Raw genomic sequence first — 18,337 nt, 5'->3', positions numbered from 1 at the left:
GCTCAACTTCAACACAATCCTCTTCCCTTCCTTGTGACTTAGCAGCCCGTGTCACCAGCCAAACGCTAATACATGCCAGATTTTTAAAACCAACTTAGAATTCTTAAAATAGAGATGACATTTTTAATATTCTCAACTAAAATTCAGGCAAGTGTGTCAGCCATGATAATTAGTAAATAAACCTAACGCATGGCCATAAAGCAAGTTATTTATTCTTTTTTAAATGTTAAAACTATTCTACAAGCTACTAAATCTAAGAGAACCTAAATACATTCATATTTTTAAAAATATGTCATCTATATTGTACAAACACTAGTTGATTCAACCTGCAGAAACCTATAAAAATTAGGAGCAGTTCTGTTGATCTGGAGGTTAAGTTCTGAAAGTGCTTCATTTCTGAAACTTATTGTAGAGGAAGAACTGCAGGTGGTTCCATAAGAGACACATGCATGTACCTGAAATGAGACCCAAAGCAAGTTCAGCATGAGCCAAAGACTTCAGTTTTGTAAAATCTCAGTTAGGCCACAGAAAACTTTCTAGTAGTTTTAACAGAAAGGAAAGAAGGTAGCTGACGGTACATACTACAAGCTAATTATAAATCTATGTCTCTGAACTTATTTTATTTTTCCTTTGTTTGATTTTGTTTGTTTTTAACTGATTTTCTTGATTTAACATACAACCTTGCTTTTCCAGCCTAGCACCAGATACACAGTTTGTTCTATTTTTAATTCTGATATTTCTATGACCTATTAAAGCTTTAAAGCTTTAAATAATGAGTGTAGATAAGAAAATTTCAGGAACTTACTTTGAAATCTTATACTTCTCCCTAATTGCTTGCTGAGGTCGATGGGGTATATCAAGGCATGCTTTATGTAGCTCACTCAGGCAAGGCACAATTTCACTTAATGAATAGCCTGTAAATGCAGCAAGGGTTTCTGGCTAATCAAGACAAAAGAAAAAAGTTGTATCATATAACTTTCTAAGATATGAGAAATCTGAAGATAAAACGGTGAAATAAAGGAAATTAATCACTAGTGTCCATATGACCTGGGTTTATAGTAATCTGGATTTACTGCCCAAGGCCCCACCTGGACTCATAAGATTGGGAAAAGAAATCCACTGAAACTCTGTGATTAAGCTCTGACCTTTACACAGGGAATGTTTTCTAAATTGCCCCCAGTTCCAGGAACAAAAACTTAAGATGGTGCCTAAGATAAACTGACTAATGCTTGTTTCGGCTTCTGTACCCAACTGCTTTTGCAAGGCCATTAAAACAGCTCATCCCCCTCCAGCCAAGGAGGATATGATTTTTTGGTTTAAATACTGCTAGTGTAGGGGATGGGGTACAGCAGATTTGGGTGCGGTGCCCCTATCGTCTGCTAGCACAATAAACTTTGCTCCTACATTTGACCCTGAGTGTGGCTTTCTCTGTCGTTCTTGCTGTTAAGCTATAACGTTTGGAGGCCCCAGTGAGATCTGGTGCTCCGTGTCACCAGACGACAGATACCTCATGCCGACACAGCGGTGCCTCCAGCCTGGCCTCCAGACCTAGGGGGACTCCAGGGGAGGCGCCCCCTGAGATGTTCCAGGGCCGCGGAGACTGGCCCCGGGGGCTCGGGAAAAGGTCCATTGAGAGCACCATCATATCACACAAACTTTTTGGAGCAACAGCCTGGAAATCCTCCAGAGGTGAGCCTGGTTTCTGTTTCTGAACCGCCGGTCCTGGTTAGCGGAGCAGCCGGAGGCGCTTAGACCTCCGTTAAGAGGTCACCTTCCTCCAAGACATTGGAGTGAAGCCTGGATTTCTTGTCTGTGTTGGCCCTTCCTGTATGCGGCCACGGTGTTTGTTGTCTTCTTTTTGTGGATTCGTTCGCTCTATACTAGGGGACATCAATTGGTTTTATCCGACTTCCGTGACATTTGATGGTATTTGTGAATGGATAACTCACCTTTTCTTTCAGGGAACTTTGAGGGATTATTTCCCTCTCGAGATCACCTTGTTCACCTCCTTCCTCCTTTTCTGTCTGTTGTCTCGGTGATAAGTCCGGTTTTCTTTTATTCCAGAGTCCAGCCATGCTCCTCAGAAGACTTTGGACAATAAAACCCAAGTGGCTATCCCTTTTCTGTCTTTTGTCCCTTGTCGTTGTCTCCCTCTCTCTCATCATAAGGGGAGGTTCTAGTTGCCAGGAAAACCCCCTTGGGTGCCTCCTCAGGTACTTCAAAGAAGGGTTTGAGGAGGAAGGAGGGTTTAGTATAAAATGGTCGAAGGGGTTCCTGCGAACCCTGTGTGAATTGGAATGGCCAAAATTTGGAGTAGGGTGGCCAGACACTGGGTTCTTTGACCCCAGGTTAGTTGAAGCTGTGTGGGACACAGTAACAGGGAGCCCGGTCACCCAGACCAGTTTCCTTACACTGACCAATGGTTTAACCTGGTAGAATATGCACCCCAGTGGCTGCAGGCCTGTGCTTTAAAAACTGGGGCCCGAGTCCTTGTTCTCAGGTCAAAGGCACCGAGGGCAAAGGCAAGGACAGAGCCCCGTCTTGTCCACTCCCCAGGAGGAGGCTGATCTTTTTCCGCCATACAATCCTAGTCTCCAAGGGCCCGGAGAACAAGAACCCAGGGCCCAACACCAGGGACCCCTATTCTCACCACCATATACCAGAAGCAGGTCTGAATATGGTGAAGAGAAAGGGCCATGGGGGACTCCCACTGTCCTCCTCCTTAGAGAGGTGCCTCCTGTAGGTGCAAATCCTCGGGGAAAGCCCTTCATGGTTTATGTCCCCTTTTCCACCAGTGATTTGTGTAATTGGAAGGCCCAGAATCCCCTTTCTCAGAAAAACCTTAGGCTCTGATCAACCTGCTTGTGTTTCAGACCCATAAACCAACATGGGATGATTGTCAGCAGCTTCTCACTACCTTGTTTACCTCAGAGGAGAGAAATAGAATAAAACAGGAGGCAAAGAAGGCGGTCATAGGGCTGGGAGGAGGTTCGTTAGAAGAGAATCGGGACTGGATTGAGGAGGTCTTCCCTTCTCTCTGACCCTGCTGGGATCCCAACACTGCAGGTGGGAAAAGTTCCCTGGACACTTTTCACCAGTTTTTGCTCTTAGGGCTGAAGACAGCAGCCCAAAAGCCCACAAATCTGTCCAAAGTTTCTGAAATTGTTCAGGAGCCTCAGGAATTGCCTGCTGCTTTCCTGGAGCATCTGTATGAAGCATACTGGGTTTATACCCCTATAGATCCAGACGCCCAAGAAAACCAGAGGGCAATAAATGTGGCCTTTGTCACTCAGTCTGCCACAGACATCAGAAAGAAGCTTCAGAAGTTAGAGGGTTTTGAGGGGATGAACCATTTTCAATTAGTAGAGATAGCCCAGAAAGTCTTTAATAATAGGGATACCCCAGGAGAAAAGCAAGACAGGTGAATAGCTAAGGTGGTAGTAACTGCACTTAGAGAAGCAGGATCCCCCAGCAGGGAGAGACTCAGGGAGGGAAGGCTGGGGAAGGAACAAGGAAGGCAGACCTAGGCCACAACTAGGCAAGAATCAATGTGCTTATTGCAAGGAAGAAGGGCATTGGAAATGGGAATGTCCGAATCATCTGGAAAAGGGAGGGAAGAAGGGAGAACAAACACTGGCTGTCCTTAACCTTGAGGATTTATGGGACCAGGGCTCCTTCCCAATAAGCCCCTGGGAGCCCAGGGTGACTGCACAAGTAGGGGGCAAGCCATTGAGCTTCCTGATAGACACTGGGGCGGCTCATTCTGTCCTGACCAAGCCCTTAGGCCCGCTAACAGGAAAACAAACCCCAATGTAGGGAGCAACAGGTCAAACAGCCCACTACCCGTGGACTACTCACAGGACTGTTAACCCTTTGTGGTCGTATTAAATTTGGACATGGGTGTCATACTGGTCGGAATTAATTTCCATTGAAAGAGCAGTGATACATAATATGCAAGATTATGAAGGATAAACAAGAGAAATTATGAACTGATACATGAATGAATAGAGTTAAGATTCGTACGGTTCCTTGCTGTGGTGGCTGAGAGCAGACATATGACCGGAACGGTAAAAAAGCTTTGGTGGCTGAGAGCAGACAAACGACCACAAAGGGTTAATCTTGGCAAGTGCATGGTGACACATTCCTTCCTAGTCATCCCTGAGTGCCCATATCCTCTCCTTGGACGGGACCTTCTCCAGAAATTGCAGGCGGTCATATCTTTGGAAGAAGAGGCCCATCTCTCTGTGGCCCCCCAGGAACCTGAAGGACTCCACCAGCCACTCCTTTCCCCAGCTCACCTCTTACTCACCTGTCCCCTGTCAGAAGAGTATCTCCTACAGGAAAGGAATGCTGAACCTCAGAGCCCAGATTCTAATGAGTCAAAGTACTTAAGGCACCTCCAGGAGCAGTTCCCAATGGTCTGAGTGGAGAACAACCCTCGGGCTGGCAAGCCATCAACCTCCAGCTGTAGTCCAGCTGACAGCAACTGCCACTCCAGCCCGGGTTAAGACAGAACCCCATGAGCCTAGAAGCTAGGAAGGGAGTTGCTAGACACATCTCCCGTCTTCGGGCGGCAGGAATCTTAGTTCCTTGCCAATCTCCCTGGAACACTCCTTTATTGCCGGTCCTAAAACCAGGAACTAAGGACTATAGGCCGGTGCAGGATTTAAGGGAAGTGAATAATTGGGTCGAGACTATACACCCAACAGTCCTGAATCCTTATAACCTGTTGAGTCTCCTGCCCCCTGAACACCAATTTTATACTGTACTGGATTTAAAGGATTCCTCCTTCAGTATCCCTCTGGCTCCAACCCATCTTTGCCTTTGAATGGACTGACCCTGAAGAATGGTTCTCAGGCCAGTTAACCTGGACCAGGCTGCCTCAGGGTTTTAAGAACTCTCCAACCCTGTTTGATGAGGCCCTGAGCTCAGACCTTAGGGGATTCTGGCAGGAAAACCTCGGCTGTACCCTGCTCCAGTATGTAGATGACCTCCTACTTGCTGCAAGCAGTGAGGAAAAGTGCCGAGAAACTACCGAGAGCCTGCTGAACACCTTACAGGCCCTGGGTTACCGAGTCTCAGCTAAAAAGGCTCAGCTGTATTCCCCCAGCATCACATACCTAGGGTACAACATCAGTAAGGGCAGAAAGACACTATCCCCTAGCCAGGTAGAAGGAATCCTACGAATACCCACATCCAGAACAAAAAGACAAGTTTGGGAATTCCTAGGGGCAGTAGGATACTGCTGCATGTGGATTCCTGGTTCGTGGACATTGCCAAACCTTTGTATGCCAGCACGAGAGGAACACAACCCTTACAATGGACTGAAACTGAATAACAGGCTTTTGAGACACAAAAAAGGGCTCTAGCCTTGGCACCAGCCTTGGCACTACCAGATGTCACAAAGCCCTTCCACCTGTATGTAAGCGAGGCAAGGGGCATCGCCAAAGAGGTCCTCACCCAGGCCCTTGGACCATGGAAAAGGCCAGTGGCCTACTTGTCCAAAAGGCTTGATCCTGTAGCGGCTGGCTGGCCTGCCTGTCTCCGGGCAGTAGCGGCTACGGCGCTACGGGTAAAGGAGGCAGATAAGCTGACTCTAGGACAGGAATTAGTTGTGACTGCACCCCATGCAGTTGAGACCCTTCTCCAGAGTGCCCTGGAGCTCTGGATGTCAAATACCCAAGTCACCCAGTTCCAGGCACTCCTGCTAGACCAACCCTGTATCAAGTTTCACAAGTCCCTGGCCATCAACCCCGCCAGTCTGTTGCCAGAGGATATCCCTGAGGAGCCAGTGCATGACTGCCTAGAGGTAACTGACATCATGCAAACCACCGGCCCGGACCTCACCTATGTCCCACTGCCATCGCCAGACGAGGTATTGTTCACAGACAGGAGCAGCTACGTTCAGGAAGGCATCAGGTGTGCTGGGGCAGCAGTAGTGACTGTAGACCGAGCTGTCTGGTCTCAGTCCCTGAACCAAGGAACCTTGGCACAGAAGGCCAAGCTAGCAGCCTTAACCCAGGCTCTCTATTGGAGTGCGGACAAGTCAGTGACCATCTGCAGTGACAGCAGGTATGCACTGGCCACTGCCCATGTACACAGTGGGGCTACAGGGAATGGGGATTACTGACCTCTGCCAGGAAGGACATTAAAAATAAGGAAGAAATCTTAATTTTGCTGGAGGCTATCTGGTTGCCAAAGGCATTGGCAACAGTGCACTGTAAAGGGCATCAAAAGGGAAACTCAGTAGAGGCAGGGGAAACTGGGCAGCAGACCAAACAGCCCGGGGAATGGCCCTAAAACCAGTGGGGCCACTCAAAATTCTAGTGACTGTGCCTGACCCAGATTTGCCCTTGTCCCCCACTTACACTGAATTAGAACAGAAGTGGGACGAACAGAAACAGGCCACTCAAGAGGAAATTGGGTGGTGTATCCTACCAGACGGGAGGCTGTTAGTACCAGAAACCCTAGGCCAGACTTTTAATAACTCCCTACATCAGGTCACCCACCTAGAAAGTACCAAGCTTACTGAGTTGATTAGAGGCAAGTACTATGTTCCAAATCTAGGCCGCATAGTAGACAGCATGGTCAAGGTGCATCACCTGCGCCCAAGTGAATGTGAGGCGAGGTAGAAAGTCCCCAGAGGGAATCAGAAGCAGGGGGGCTGCACCCAGGGAACATTGCGAAATAGACTACACAGAAGTGAAACCCCCAGGCTCAGGCTACAGGTACTTATTAGTCTGTGTAGATACCTTCTCAGGGTGGGTAGAAGCATATCCCACCAGGACAGAAATGGTTTCCGTAGTTGTGGGGAGCCGTTGTGGCCCCAGGCACGGAGGAGCTGCTTGGGTGAGCTGCAGATGTGCTCCCCTGCTCCCTGGGAGATGTGGGTGAGCTGCTGTGGCCCCAGGCACAGGTGAGCTGCAGAAGTGCTCTCCTGCTCCCTGACACAGACCTTGAGGCACCAAAGTGATACTAATTTAGTTTGGGGCCTTAAATTCTAGAAAGGCTTATTAGGAAGCTGGCCCTGGCCTGAAGGGTTAAGGGACAGTCAAGCTACATACCGAGCCAAGGACTCAATCCTTCCCAACAAGTTCCCATTAGAAGCCGAGACAAAGATAGTTACCAAGGTCTGAGCTCCTGCAGGAGGCAGGATGTTTACGCTGAAGGTGTGTTTGTGCAGCCTGGAGAGAACTATTTTGTATCTGGCAAGGGGAAGGAATGCGGGGCAGGGTGCTATTCAGCAAAAACAACAGCGCCGGTATAAATTGAGCTTGGAAAATAAACTCGGGGCTGCAGCCGTCACGAGCTGCAGTCTTCCCGACCCCATCTATTTTGTGTCTGTCTTTTCTCCATCCTCACCCCTACTCTCTGGACCGTTCGACTCTGCCGGCGCGCTCAGGCAGTAGTAATAAAAAAATTACTCCAGGAAGTAATCCCCAGGTTCAGACTGCCAGTTACTATAGGGTTGGACAATGGCCCCACTTTGGGAGCCAGAATATCTCAGGACATAGCAAAGGATCTGAATATTAATTGGAAACTTCATTGTGCTTACAGGCCCCAAAGCTTGGGACAGGTAGAGCGCATGAATAGAACTCTAAAAGAAACCCTAACTAAATTTGTCTTAGAGACTGGTGAAAACTGGACTACATTACTGCCCTTCGCCCTTCTGAGGGCTAGGTGCACCCCTTATCGGGAAGGGTTCTCCCTCTATGAAATCATGTATAGTGGGCCGCCTCCACTTCTCCCCAAGCTCCGGGAGGAAATGAAGGCCGAAATCCATAACCATTCCCTGCTCAAGTCCTTACAGGCCCTGCAGTCTGTCCAGCAGGCCGTGCATAAGCTTATCCGTGACGCCGCGCCCCTTCCCTCGTCGGAGCCTGTGCACCCTTTCCAGCCTGGTGACTCCGTGTGGGTAAAGAAGTTCACCACTCAGGGACTAACACCTGCCTGGAAGGGACCCTACACTGTCATCCTCACCACACCTACGGCTGTTAAAGTCAACGCCATCCCGACTTGGTTACATCATTCACGGCTAAAGGTGAAGAAGACAGGATGGACAGTTCAGGCTTCTTCGGATCCTTTAAAGATAAGACTCTCATGAATGCCGGACTCTTGACCCTACTAATACTCTGTACAAAGGTTAAATATTGTGCATGCCCATTTCTGAGAAAGGGAGTGCTCCCCACACTGTTAACAGGGAGCCTCCTCAACCTAGGAACACTAGCCCAGGGGGCACCGAGTCCATGCCCATGTGTTTCTACCCTGACACTGACAGCCTTAGATCGGCTTCTGAAAAAGACGGCTCCTGGACCTACCTTTGTTGCATATACTTATCAGCCAGCAGCATGTTAGGAATCAGCAACTCCTTGCACTTGGGGAGGGAAACCTTATTGGATGGGACCAGTGAAGCCAAGGAATTAATAGAGCAGGCCACTAGGCATGAGTATAGTCTACTAGGAAACTGGCTAATCTGGGGAGGAATAGGGAAATGGATCATCCCCCTTATAGGACCCCTCCTACTGATTCCAATGGCCCTGATCTTGGGGCCCTGCATAATTAATTGGCTCTTCCAGTTCATTCAGAGATGAATTAATTCAGCCAAGTTATTAGTTATAAAAGAAAATTATAACCCCCTCCCCCAGGAAGATGAGTCTACAATTTGACTCAAAAGTCACAAAAACCAGTGGGGAATGACCTGGGCTCATAGTAATCTGGATTTATGGCCCAAGGCCCCACCTGGACTCACAAATTTAGGAAAAGAAATCAACTGAAACTCTGTGATTAAGCTCTGACCTTTACACAGGGAATGTTTTCTAAATTGCCCCCAGTTCCAGGAACAAAAACTTAAGATGGTGCCTAAGATAAACTGACTAATGCTTGTTTCGGCTTCTGTACCCAACTGCTTTCGCAAGGCCATTAAAACAGCTCATCCCCCTCCAGCCAAGGAGGATATGATTTTTTGGTTTAAATACTGCTAGTGTAGGGGATGGGGAACAGCAGATTTGGGTGTGGTGCCCCTGTCATCTGCTAGCGCAATAAACTTTGCTCCTACATTTGACCCTGAATGTGGCGATCTTTGTCCTTCTCGCTGTTAAGCTATAACACATATTTATCTCAAAAGACACCATAATCCTTCTTTAGAGACGTTAGACACAAAAATATTAGAAAGAATAACCAGAGTTCTAAATTCACTCATATTGTACATTTATAATATACTTACCTGAACACCTTATTTACACAGAATACGAAAGATTCTTAGCCAAATGCAGAAAAAGAAACAAGTATTCTAGGAAATAAAAGTAGGCACCCCGCTTCTTTCAGCACAAAAGTGAGCCTTCAGAACCAAACCTAGGGGCCCATTTCCAATCTTGCCACCTTCTTGATCCAAGAGGCAATATTAACTTTCCTGTTCTCTTAAAAGCATGATCCAACCTTCCAACCATCTTAATTGTCAACAACTTTTAGGGGAAAAGTCAGCAACTTTTGCTTGAAGTGGTCAATGCTTATACTACAAGGGCCCTCCTTGCATGAGAGCAGGCATTGAGGTTTCCAGGCCTGCTTCTGTTGAATGAGCATGCCAACACCATCTTTTTGACTTCCTGCAATCTCTACTCTCCATAGAGCAAAGCCATTGAGTCAAAGCCATGAAGGCTGTTGTAGTCTGCTGGCAAGACTCGTAAGAGGACAGCCCATTCTAAGCCTTAAGGTTTACTGAATGGATTTTAGAGAGGTCTTGAATTTCATCTAGAAAAAAGTAATTAGAATCTTACCCAGAAGTGCCTGTTCACAGTATAGTTTGCCAGGCAATAAGCTGCTGCAGCTATCAACGAAGGAAGATATTTCAAGAATGGGTCAGCTTCAAGTAGACTCAGTTCTGCTACGTACTAAAAACAAGAGAGACAAATCTCATTGGAATTAGGAATTTGACTAAAGTTACAAGTAAACTTAAAAATGTCAAGGAAATTGCCCTGGCTGGAGTGGCTCAGTTGGTTAAGTGTTGTCCCGTGCACCAAGAGGCTGTCAGTTCGATTCCTGGTCAGCACTCATGCCCAGATTGAGGACTCAATCCCTGGTAGGGGACCTGCAGGAGGCAGCCAATGTTTCTCTTTCTCTCTCCCTTACTCTCTCTTTCTCTCTCTCAAAAAAAGTCAGGCAATAAAATTGTGTCTTATTTTTATTCAACCTGCACCAATTGTCCTTGCAATTGATGCTCAAAATTATTCACTAGGTTAATAACTGCCATGCCTGTCCACAACCAGAAAAATATTTATGTTGTAATAAATTTCAATACACAACTATTTGGCCTATGCACACAGTATATGTGATGGGTTACTTATGCTAGTAGTACAGGTTTATGCTGGTCAGGTGAAGTAGCATTGCTCTGGCCACTGGAGTGGGACTATAGACTTCAGCCAAAGGCAAACTATGACCACATTAAAGCTATTTATATCAGGCAAAATCATGTAGTTCAGAGGCTAGAACAGTACCAGTGATACTTTATCAAATTAGAAGAAACATTGGGAAATTTACATAGACTTCTTTATTACTGTTTGTATAGCACATAAATACCATATATACTAAGTCATAGTGGTTGGAAACCAAGTTTTCCAAACCAATATGACCTTTAGTGCCTTTGACTAAGTTCTATAACTCCGAATGACTAAATAATGCTTCATTGTTTAATGTGTTAGGGAGGAGATAAGAGCCAAATCAAATCACATTTACTTTGTTCCTATTCTGTACACCTCAGAGATATTGCTTGCATATGATCTGTATCCAAGAAGGGAACAGTTTCCAAGCTTAAATTTCTTTAAGAGTTGCGTGTTTAAACAACCGGTGCCTACCAAACATGATCAATAGTAATATCTCATAACCAGAAGTTGTGTTCTTAAAATTAGTTCCCTTCCATTGCTAAAAAGTTTTTCTGGGCCCAAGACAAAAGGAAAAACAAAACAAAACACAAAACCTGAAAAGGAAGGAAGAACTGAAGGATGATTGGAAAGGCTACTTTTTACCCAACTTGGCACCAACATTCTTGGCAATCACATGGCATACCTTGGCCAGGTTCTCAGTTCTGATGCACACTCCTTGTTTCCTCAAGTACTGAAGGAGAAACTGGTTGGTAGTTGGCACTGTCAGATCAAAAGCTAGGACTTTCAGGAGTAGGTGTTCCATTCTTAACAGTTGTCGTTTTGTGTAAGTATCATCAGTTATATAGACAAACTCGTCTACTTCAGGTGGATATATTTCTTCATATTTCCTGTGAAAGGTAAAGAGTCTTTGGAAGTAATGCTTGGAACCTGTGGCTCTCCTTCCTGTGCTATCAAAACCATGCCTCTCACATGGCCCTTGCAGACTTAAAAAAATCACTAAATGGTACAGGGCCGTGAAAATACTAGGAATTTACTTCCAGAACAAGAACATGAGTATTACAAAGATATGTTGTATTAACTGCTATGGAGTAACAGAAATAATTTCCAACTAAAAATTTTAGTTTTGGCCTCTGATATACTGAAAGATTCTGAATGACAGACATACATGTAAACTCCTCTTAATTAAAATCATCTTGTGGGAAAGAATGTTGTGTTGAACACATGGTAGAAAAAAATTCCTTAAGTCAGATTTTTTAAAAGATTATGGTTAGCTTTCTCTGTTGAATTAGTAACTGATGCTATGTATCCAAGAGACTGATAAAGTTTCACTGCTATCAATTCTTTGCTTTTGCTTTTGTTTCTCCTTTATGTAGGGAAATTTTGGCAAGTTGTTAGGCATTAATAACTAGAATATCTGAGACCAGCAGAATTGAAAGGAAACTACTACTCACCAACAGGTCACTTGATTAAAGGCAGCTCAGCCACAGTCCAGCTCGTTTCCACACAATTAAATATTATTATCAATGACTGATAGTAACAGGAACTAGCTAAAATAATGTATTCACTGTAACCACATAAACTGTGTATTTACCAGATCATGAAAAAGGCTTCTATATAACCAAAATCTCCTTAAGGAAGGCTTTTACTTGTACTAGAATACAGCCAAAAGATTACACCACAAAACAGTTAAACTGCATCCTGAATTTGAGCTGACGGTTGCCTTAGTCATGAAACTGTACTGTCACTATAAATCATAAACATCTGAATTGAAGAGTGAACATGTGGTAAGATTCAGTTTCTCAGTAAATACTATAAAAGTTATGATATTTTATCAAAGAAGGCATGAATAAGTTTTAATATAAAGTACTGCATTTCTTCAGTAAATGAAGAATAAATCATGTGTTTTTACAGGTTGTAGTTTCACATTATTTAAGCTAAAGAACACTTACGAAGCCAGAAGAATAGCTGCTGTTCCTACAAGCTGCAATTTCCCTCTCAAAACAGACATGCACGAAAGAAACCTGTCTAGAAAGTTGACGGCCAGGTAGAGAGTCTCAGCTTGAAGCTTATATTCTTCTCCAACCTCAACCAGCCAGTCCACCAGAATCCTTCTCATGCCTTCTGTGATGTCTGGTTGTTTCCTCATGTAGTATGCTTTGGGCCTGTATCTTATCTTTTTGGGAAAAGAGTTTTGATATTTAAATACTTGCAGTATCAGAAAGATCACACCACAGTACAGCTGCTATTTTAGAAATCTCATGAGCAAAGATTAGGTGGAAACTGACCAAGAGCCAAATAAATCTTTACTATGATACAAAAGAAAGTGTGAAATTCTGGTTTGTTAATACACTTAAGTAATAAATAAAGGAGGGAGGAAAATGGCAACATGGATTATTCCTAACAGTGAAATACTTAATATATAAACCCTTTGAGTCATAGAGGAATAGTCCACGTAATTGCTACTCACTTCACAACTATTATTTTTCATAGATATTCTTATATTTAGATGTCATAAGAATGCCATTCATTAATGGTTATGGCCAAGAGTTTATAACTATCTTAATATTAAGTGCTTGGGGTGCTGGAAATTGAGGTAGAATTTGGGGAAACTTACTTCAGCTTCTCTAAGGTACTGATGAATTTCTTCAGCATATTCAGCCACATTTATGTCTGTACCAAAATCTGATGCATCTTCAGACTGAGAATGAAGAGATGAATCTACCAGCATAGGGGAAACTGCAGGTTCAACATTATCAGGTAAGACATTAATTTAAAAACTCATTCTATCCACTAACCCTCCACAGGCAGTTGTGAAAACAATCATTACTTTGTGGTTTTCTCTTGCTAGTAACATGCTATTGTAGACTGCAGGTGATCATGAATACAGGGTACCTACTATCTACTGTAGATGAGTCAGATTACCTGTGCTAAAATCCAGCAGGAAGTGTAGGTCTGACTTGAGTGTGCTGGTGTCTACTTCATACACATCCTCAAATGTCATCCTGTCTTTCCCAGTGCAGCTGTTTTTGTCCTCTTGCTCAGGCTCGTCCATGTAGATATCAAATCCTTGCTTGGCTGGCATGTGGAACCCACAGTCAGAGAGTGCTTTCTTTCCAGCTTGAGGGAAGACATTTTCTGATCCAGAGAAACACCTAACTGTTGTGATCCCCTAGAAAAAGATTAAGTTTTTTTTGTTAAAGGCCACCCCAAGGAACAATAGGTGATGTGAAGCTGTGCGACTCAAACCAGCAGTCTGGAAAGATAAGAGGAATCTTAAATTAAAATATCTATTTCTGCAATATAATTTCAGAAAATGAAGCTTCCGAAGTATGACTTCTTCCTTATCTCTGTCTACATTTGACATTTGGGAAAAGAGCTACCTAAAATTTGTCATCTTCCTCACATATTTATCAAAGGGAGCTCAAGATTATAGAAAAAAGAAACTATAACTAAAATAAAAGGGGATTGTAAATTGGCTTTTATGCTTATATAGTATTACAGGACTTTGTAAGTACCCAGCACAGTTCTTGATGGATAGTAACTGAGTTCCTACAGTCCTCTGCCTTAAACAGTTAACTTTTAGTCAGCAAGCCCCTATAAAGTTCCGATTTTATACCCAGGTAATTAGAAATATGATGATTTTAGAAACTCATACCACTAAATTTTCTTAACACAGAATCTTTTTGTATGACATGATGGGGAAATCTAATAATTGCTTCTACCTTTTCTTTATTCCTATAACACTAATGATGTGTACCCCCTCTGTGAACAAGCATAATGCACCACACACTATTGCAGGTTAAGGTGAGTCATGTTGGTTGGCCTGAAGGTCAGCTGAACCAGGGCAGGTGGACAAGCTTTATGAATCTAAGTAATATTTATGCAAATGCTAGGTCTAGCTACTGCTATAAACATTTTATTGTTTATAATTAATCTTGGTATTTACTGTTGATACTCCTTCCAAATTATGTGTTTCCATAACTTTCCCTTCCATCTTGCAAGTTAAATATGTAGTTTATGTCTACTCAAGAAGAAAAAAATTATTTTTTTTTAATCTTCATCCAAGGATACATTTATTGTTTTTTAGAGAGAAAGTGGAAGGGAGAAAGAGAAATCAATGTGAGAGAGAACATCAATTGGTTGCCTCCCCCATGTGATCAAACTCGAAACCTAGGTATGTGTGTGACCAGAAATAGAACCCGTAACCTTTTAGGTGTACGGGTTTACCCTCGAACCAACTGAGCCACCTGGCCAAGTCAAGAAAAAAATTCTTTATGGTAATTCTTGTAAAATCACAGGGACTATAAAGGACCCAGATCACAAGTTACTATAACCAGATAATCATAATTCCAAATTACTACCAAGTTTGACTTTTGCTACATATATATATGTACATGGGTCAAGACATACATTCATTACACATTTACTGAGCATCCACTATATGCCAGACATTGTTCTAGGTGCCCAGAATTTAGCAATGAACCAAACGTTCAAAAAGAATTGCTTTCATGGAGTTTATATTCTAGTTGGTAGGACAGCAGAAAGAAAAATAAGAAAAGACATAGTAGGTCAAATAGTGATAAGCACTTTGTAGAAGAAAAACACAGGGAAAAGAGAGTCATTGCCATTTTAAACAGTGTGGCCAGGGAAAGCCCTTATGAAGAAAATAAACTTGGGCAAAGATATGAACAAGCTAAGAGAGTAAGTCACGCAGACAGAGGAGGGAAGAGCATTCTGAGTAGAGGGAACAGCATGAGTATATACCCTGATGTTGAAGTGTGTCTTAGAGACACAGCTAGAAGCAGACAAGGCAGAGTGAGAAAGAGAGTAGTGTATGTAGGTCATGAAGTCAGAAAGAAAAGATAAGCCAGATCGTGTACACCTTACCATAGGCCATTTAAGGATTATCTTCTATTCTGAGATGGGAAGCAATTGGGGAGTTTTGGACAAAGGAGTGGTGTGATCTGGTTTATGTTTTAAGAGACTCATCCTGGCTATGGCAGAGTTATAGAGAGCAAGTAAGGTGAATAAGATAACCAGTTGTGAAACTTGCAAATTCCAGGTAAGATACAATAGGGTTTTGAACCAGTGTAGTATTAATAAAGGATGAGAAATGAGGATATTCTAGACATTTTTAAAAGTAGAGCCAATAGTATTGTCTTCAGCAAAATAAATATGGGGTAGGAGGAAAAGAAGAGTCAAGGATAACAAAGCTTTTTAGGCTGAATAACAGGAAGGATAGATATTCCATTTATTGAGATGAGAAGACTTGGGAAGAGCCAGTTGGGGTTAGGGTTAGTTTTGCACTGATTTGAGGTGCCTATTGTATGATCCAAGGATCCAAATGGAGCTGTCAAGTAGGCTGTTGAATATGTGAGCCTGCAATATAGCTGAGAGGTCAAGGTGGGAGATGAAAAGTATGAGCCAGCAACAGATGGATGGCACTTAATGTTAACAGACCTGGAGAGACTGCTAAGGGAGTGGGCGCAAACTCAGGTCAACCACTAAGCCCTGGAGCACTCTCACTCTGAGAAGTGGGATAAGGAAGATCCCGGGTACTGAGGGGGAGTGGAAATCCAGGATAGAGTGGTCTTCTCCAGACTGAGCGAGAAGAACATTATTTTTAGAAATACAGAATGATCAGTTAAGTATTGAAAGGACTAAGAATTGAGTCAAAAGTGAGCAAAAGAAGAACTAGAGACAGAGAGCATTTGTTCAACAAGCTCTAGCATACTACCCTGCTCAGGCATTTGCAGTGAACCTGACATCCCAAACCCTCATCCTGATGGAGGATGGGATAAGCAAACTCTTAAGAAACATTGTTACAAATGAGACCAGACACTGCGAAGAGTTTTGTAGTTGAAAGATTTTTAAGATAGAAAAATTATATTTATATGCTTATGTATTTGACCCAGTAGAGAAAAGAAAACTGAGGAGAGAAAAAAAAAGTTGCTGGAATAATGTCCTTGAAGGGGCAAGAGGTATACTACACAAGTAGGGTCACCTTGCATAAGAGTAGGGACATGAGTCATGCAGCAAAAAAGAGTACACGGCACATGGGAGCATATGGACATTCGCTTCTGGTTGCTTTCATATTTTTAGGAAAATAGGATACAAAGCCATTAACTGAGAGTGAGGATGGAGGTAGAAGTTGTGGAGGATTAAAGAGAGAAGCAGAGGTATAAAGCAGATTTCTAAGAAGGTTGTAGAGGAATAGAGCAGGGACACGTAGAGGTAGTACCAGGCAACGTAAGACGCTACAACAGTCAGCAAAGGCGTAACTGCCAGTTCATAAGAACCAGGTTTCAGACTTTAAGTTCAAAGAAGCAAACATTGCTAAGAAAATTAAGTTTGTTAAAAACAACTTCACTCAATTTTTTCCAAAGCTTTAAACGAGTCACTTTCGGTATTTTTCTCCCACTATTGAGATGCCACAAAAATGCTTGAATGATCAGGTCAGTAGATGAGAGGCTTCAATCTGGCCTCCTCCACTAAGCCCCCCACCCCCTTGAATGCATAAATAAGTGAAATAACAAATAAACCTCTCTCTTTCTCTCTCCCTCCTTCCCTCCCTCCTTCTCTCTCTCTAAAATCATCAATTAAAATATATATATTAAAAAAATGATACCCAGTCTGCCTACCTCACTGGACTACTGCCAGCATCATTCCACTACAAATGTGCATTACAGGCTTTAAAAACCATTTTTATCAGGATTTTGACTAGTAACAGACTTGGGAAAGCTTTTTTTTTTAACCTGAAAATCCATTCTTAAGGACCCAAACCCCTCATTTGTATTTAAATATCTGATTTTGTTTTCTGTCTGTTAAGGGATCAGTTTGAGCAGTATCTAATTTGCTCTCTATCTGTTTGCCCAACTGCCCTTTGAAAGAATCTAAATCCAGCCTGATCCAATCCTGATTCTAAGCACTCGCCAATGAACACAGCAAAGATCATCCAGGATTGCTTCAGGCACATCTATATCAATCTGCGTACCACTCAGGCCCGGAGTAACACCAGTCCCAGAGTTTCTTTGGGGGCACTCACATTTCCTTGCAGCCAGACTTTACATACACTTAACCCAAACAGTTCCTAGACCTATTTCATCAGTTTTGGAGGGGAAAAAATTATTCACTATTTCTAGCTGGAAAAGGGACCCAACAAGATGATCTTAAAATAGTCAATGTCCCAACAGTACAGATTCCAGGGTTGGAATACTCAAGGAGAGTTTATAGGCAAAACTGAGAGAGAAACCTACCTCCCCCCAGGACAGGAGAGCCCTTTCCCAGTGCTTCTTGGTCATTACCTGGTCACAGGTCTTCCTGTACTGCGCATTCTCAGTTAGCACCCCTAGCACTGTTCTTTGTGGAGGATCCTGGCCAAGCTGGGCTCTGGTTGTCGTCTGACAGGCATCAGGACCTCGGGACACTGGAGCCAGGACTACTCTGCTCTTGGAGCTGCTGAGATGCATCACCTCAGTCTCCAAAGGCTGCTGCCTCAGGGAAGAAGAAATAGACAAGCCAGTTAGTCAGCCTCTTCCACCAGGGACTCCACCAAGGCTAGGATCTTCCCTGCAGTTATTAGGACCGAAAGGGCATGAGCCACGGGGAGTGAACTATCAAAGCGGCTTTGAACCAAAACAGCGACTTGCATCTGTTGAGGCTTTCCTCCAAGACGCGGCTGACAGCCAGAAGAAGAGAGCAGCCTGACAGGCGTCCAAGCCAGGATACTAAGGCGCCAGGCCTCTCGGGGGTCTAAACCTACAAGGACCAGTCTGTCTCCTCTGCGAGGCTTATCCCCCCGCCCCCCACTTCCTGCAAGCAAAAGACCGAGAATACATCTCTACGGTAAGAACGTCGCCTTCCCAAGGGACAAGCAGGGTGCTCCTCCACCGCCCTCGGTCCTTCAGGCAGAGGGCCCCACAGAGGGCCTCGCTCTTTTCAGCCTTATATCTATCTGTATC

At 43.8% G+C, this 18,337-nt stretch overlaps 1 protein-coding gene across 1 annotated transcript; it reads right to left on the bottom strand.

Moving 5' to 3' along the window:
- Positions 1-242: 242 nt before the first annotated feature.
- On the bottom strand, positions 243-17,851 carry CCNA1 (cyclin A1). Its single transcript, XM_081128222.1, has 8 exons — positions 17,681-17,851; positions 13,299-13,545; positions 12,991-13,112; positions 12,326-12,549; positions 11,059-11,263; positions 9,774-9,887; positions 806-939; positions 243-455 (listed from the first exon to the last, which is right to left on the bottom strand). Exons 1-8 carry the CDS (start codon positions 17,843-17,845, stop codon positions 404-406), a joined length of 1,263 nt encoding a protein of 420 aa, XP_080984348.1. The 5' UTR covers positions 17,846-17,851; the 3' UTR covers positions 243-403.
- Between the last annotated feature and the right edge of the window lie 486 nt (positions 17,852-18,337).

Source organism: Miniopterus schreibersii (genome assembly GCF_964146895.1).
Source record: "Miniopterus schreibersii genome assembly, chromosome: 2".
Lineage (NCBI taxonomy): Eukaryota > Metazoa > Chordata > Mammalia > Chiroptera > Miniopteridae > Miniopterus > Miniopterus schreibersii.
The sequence above is the reverse complement of the archived record's forward strand: the minus strand, read 5'-3'. Positions and strand labels throughout refer to the sequence as shown.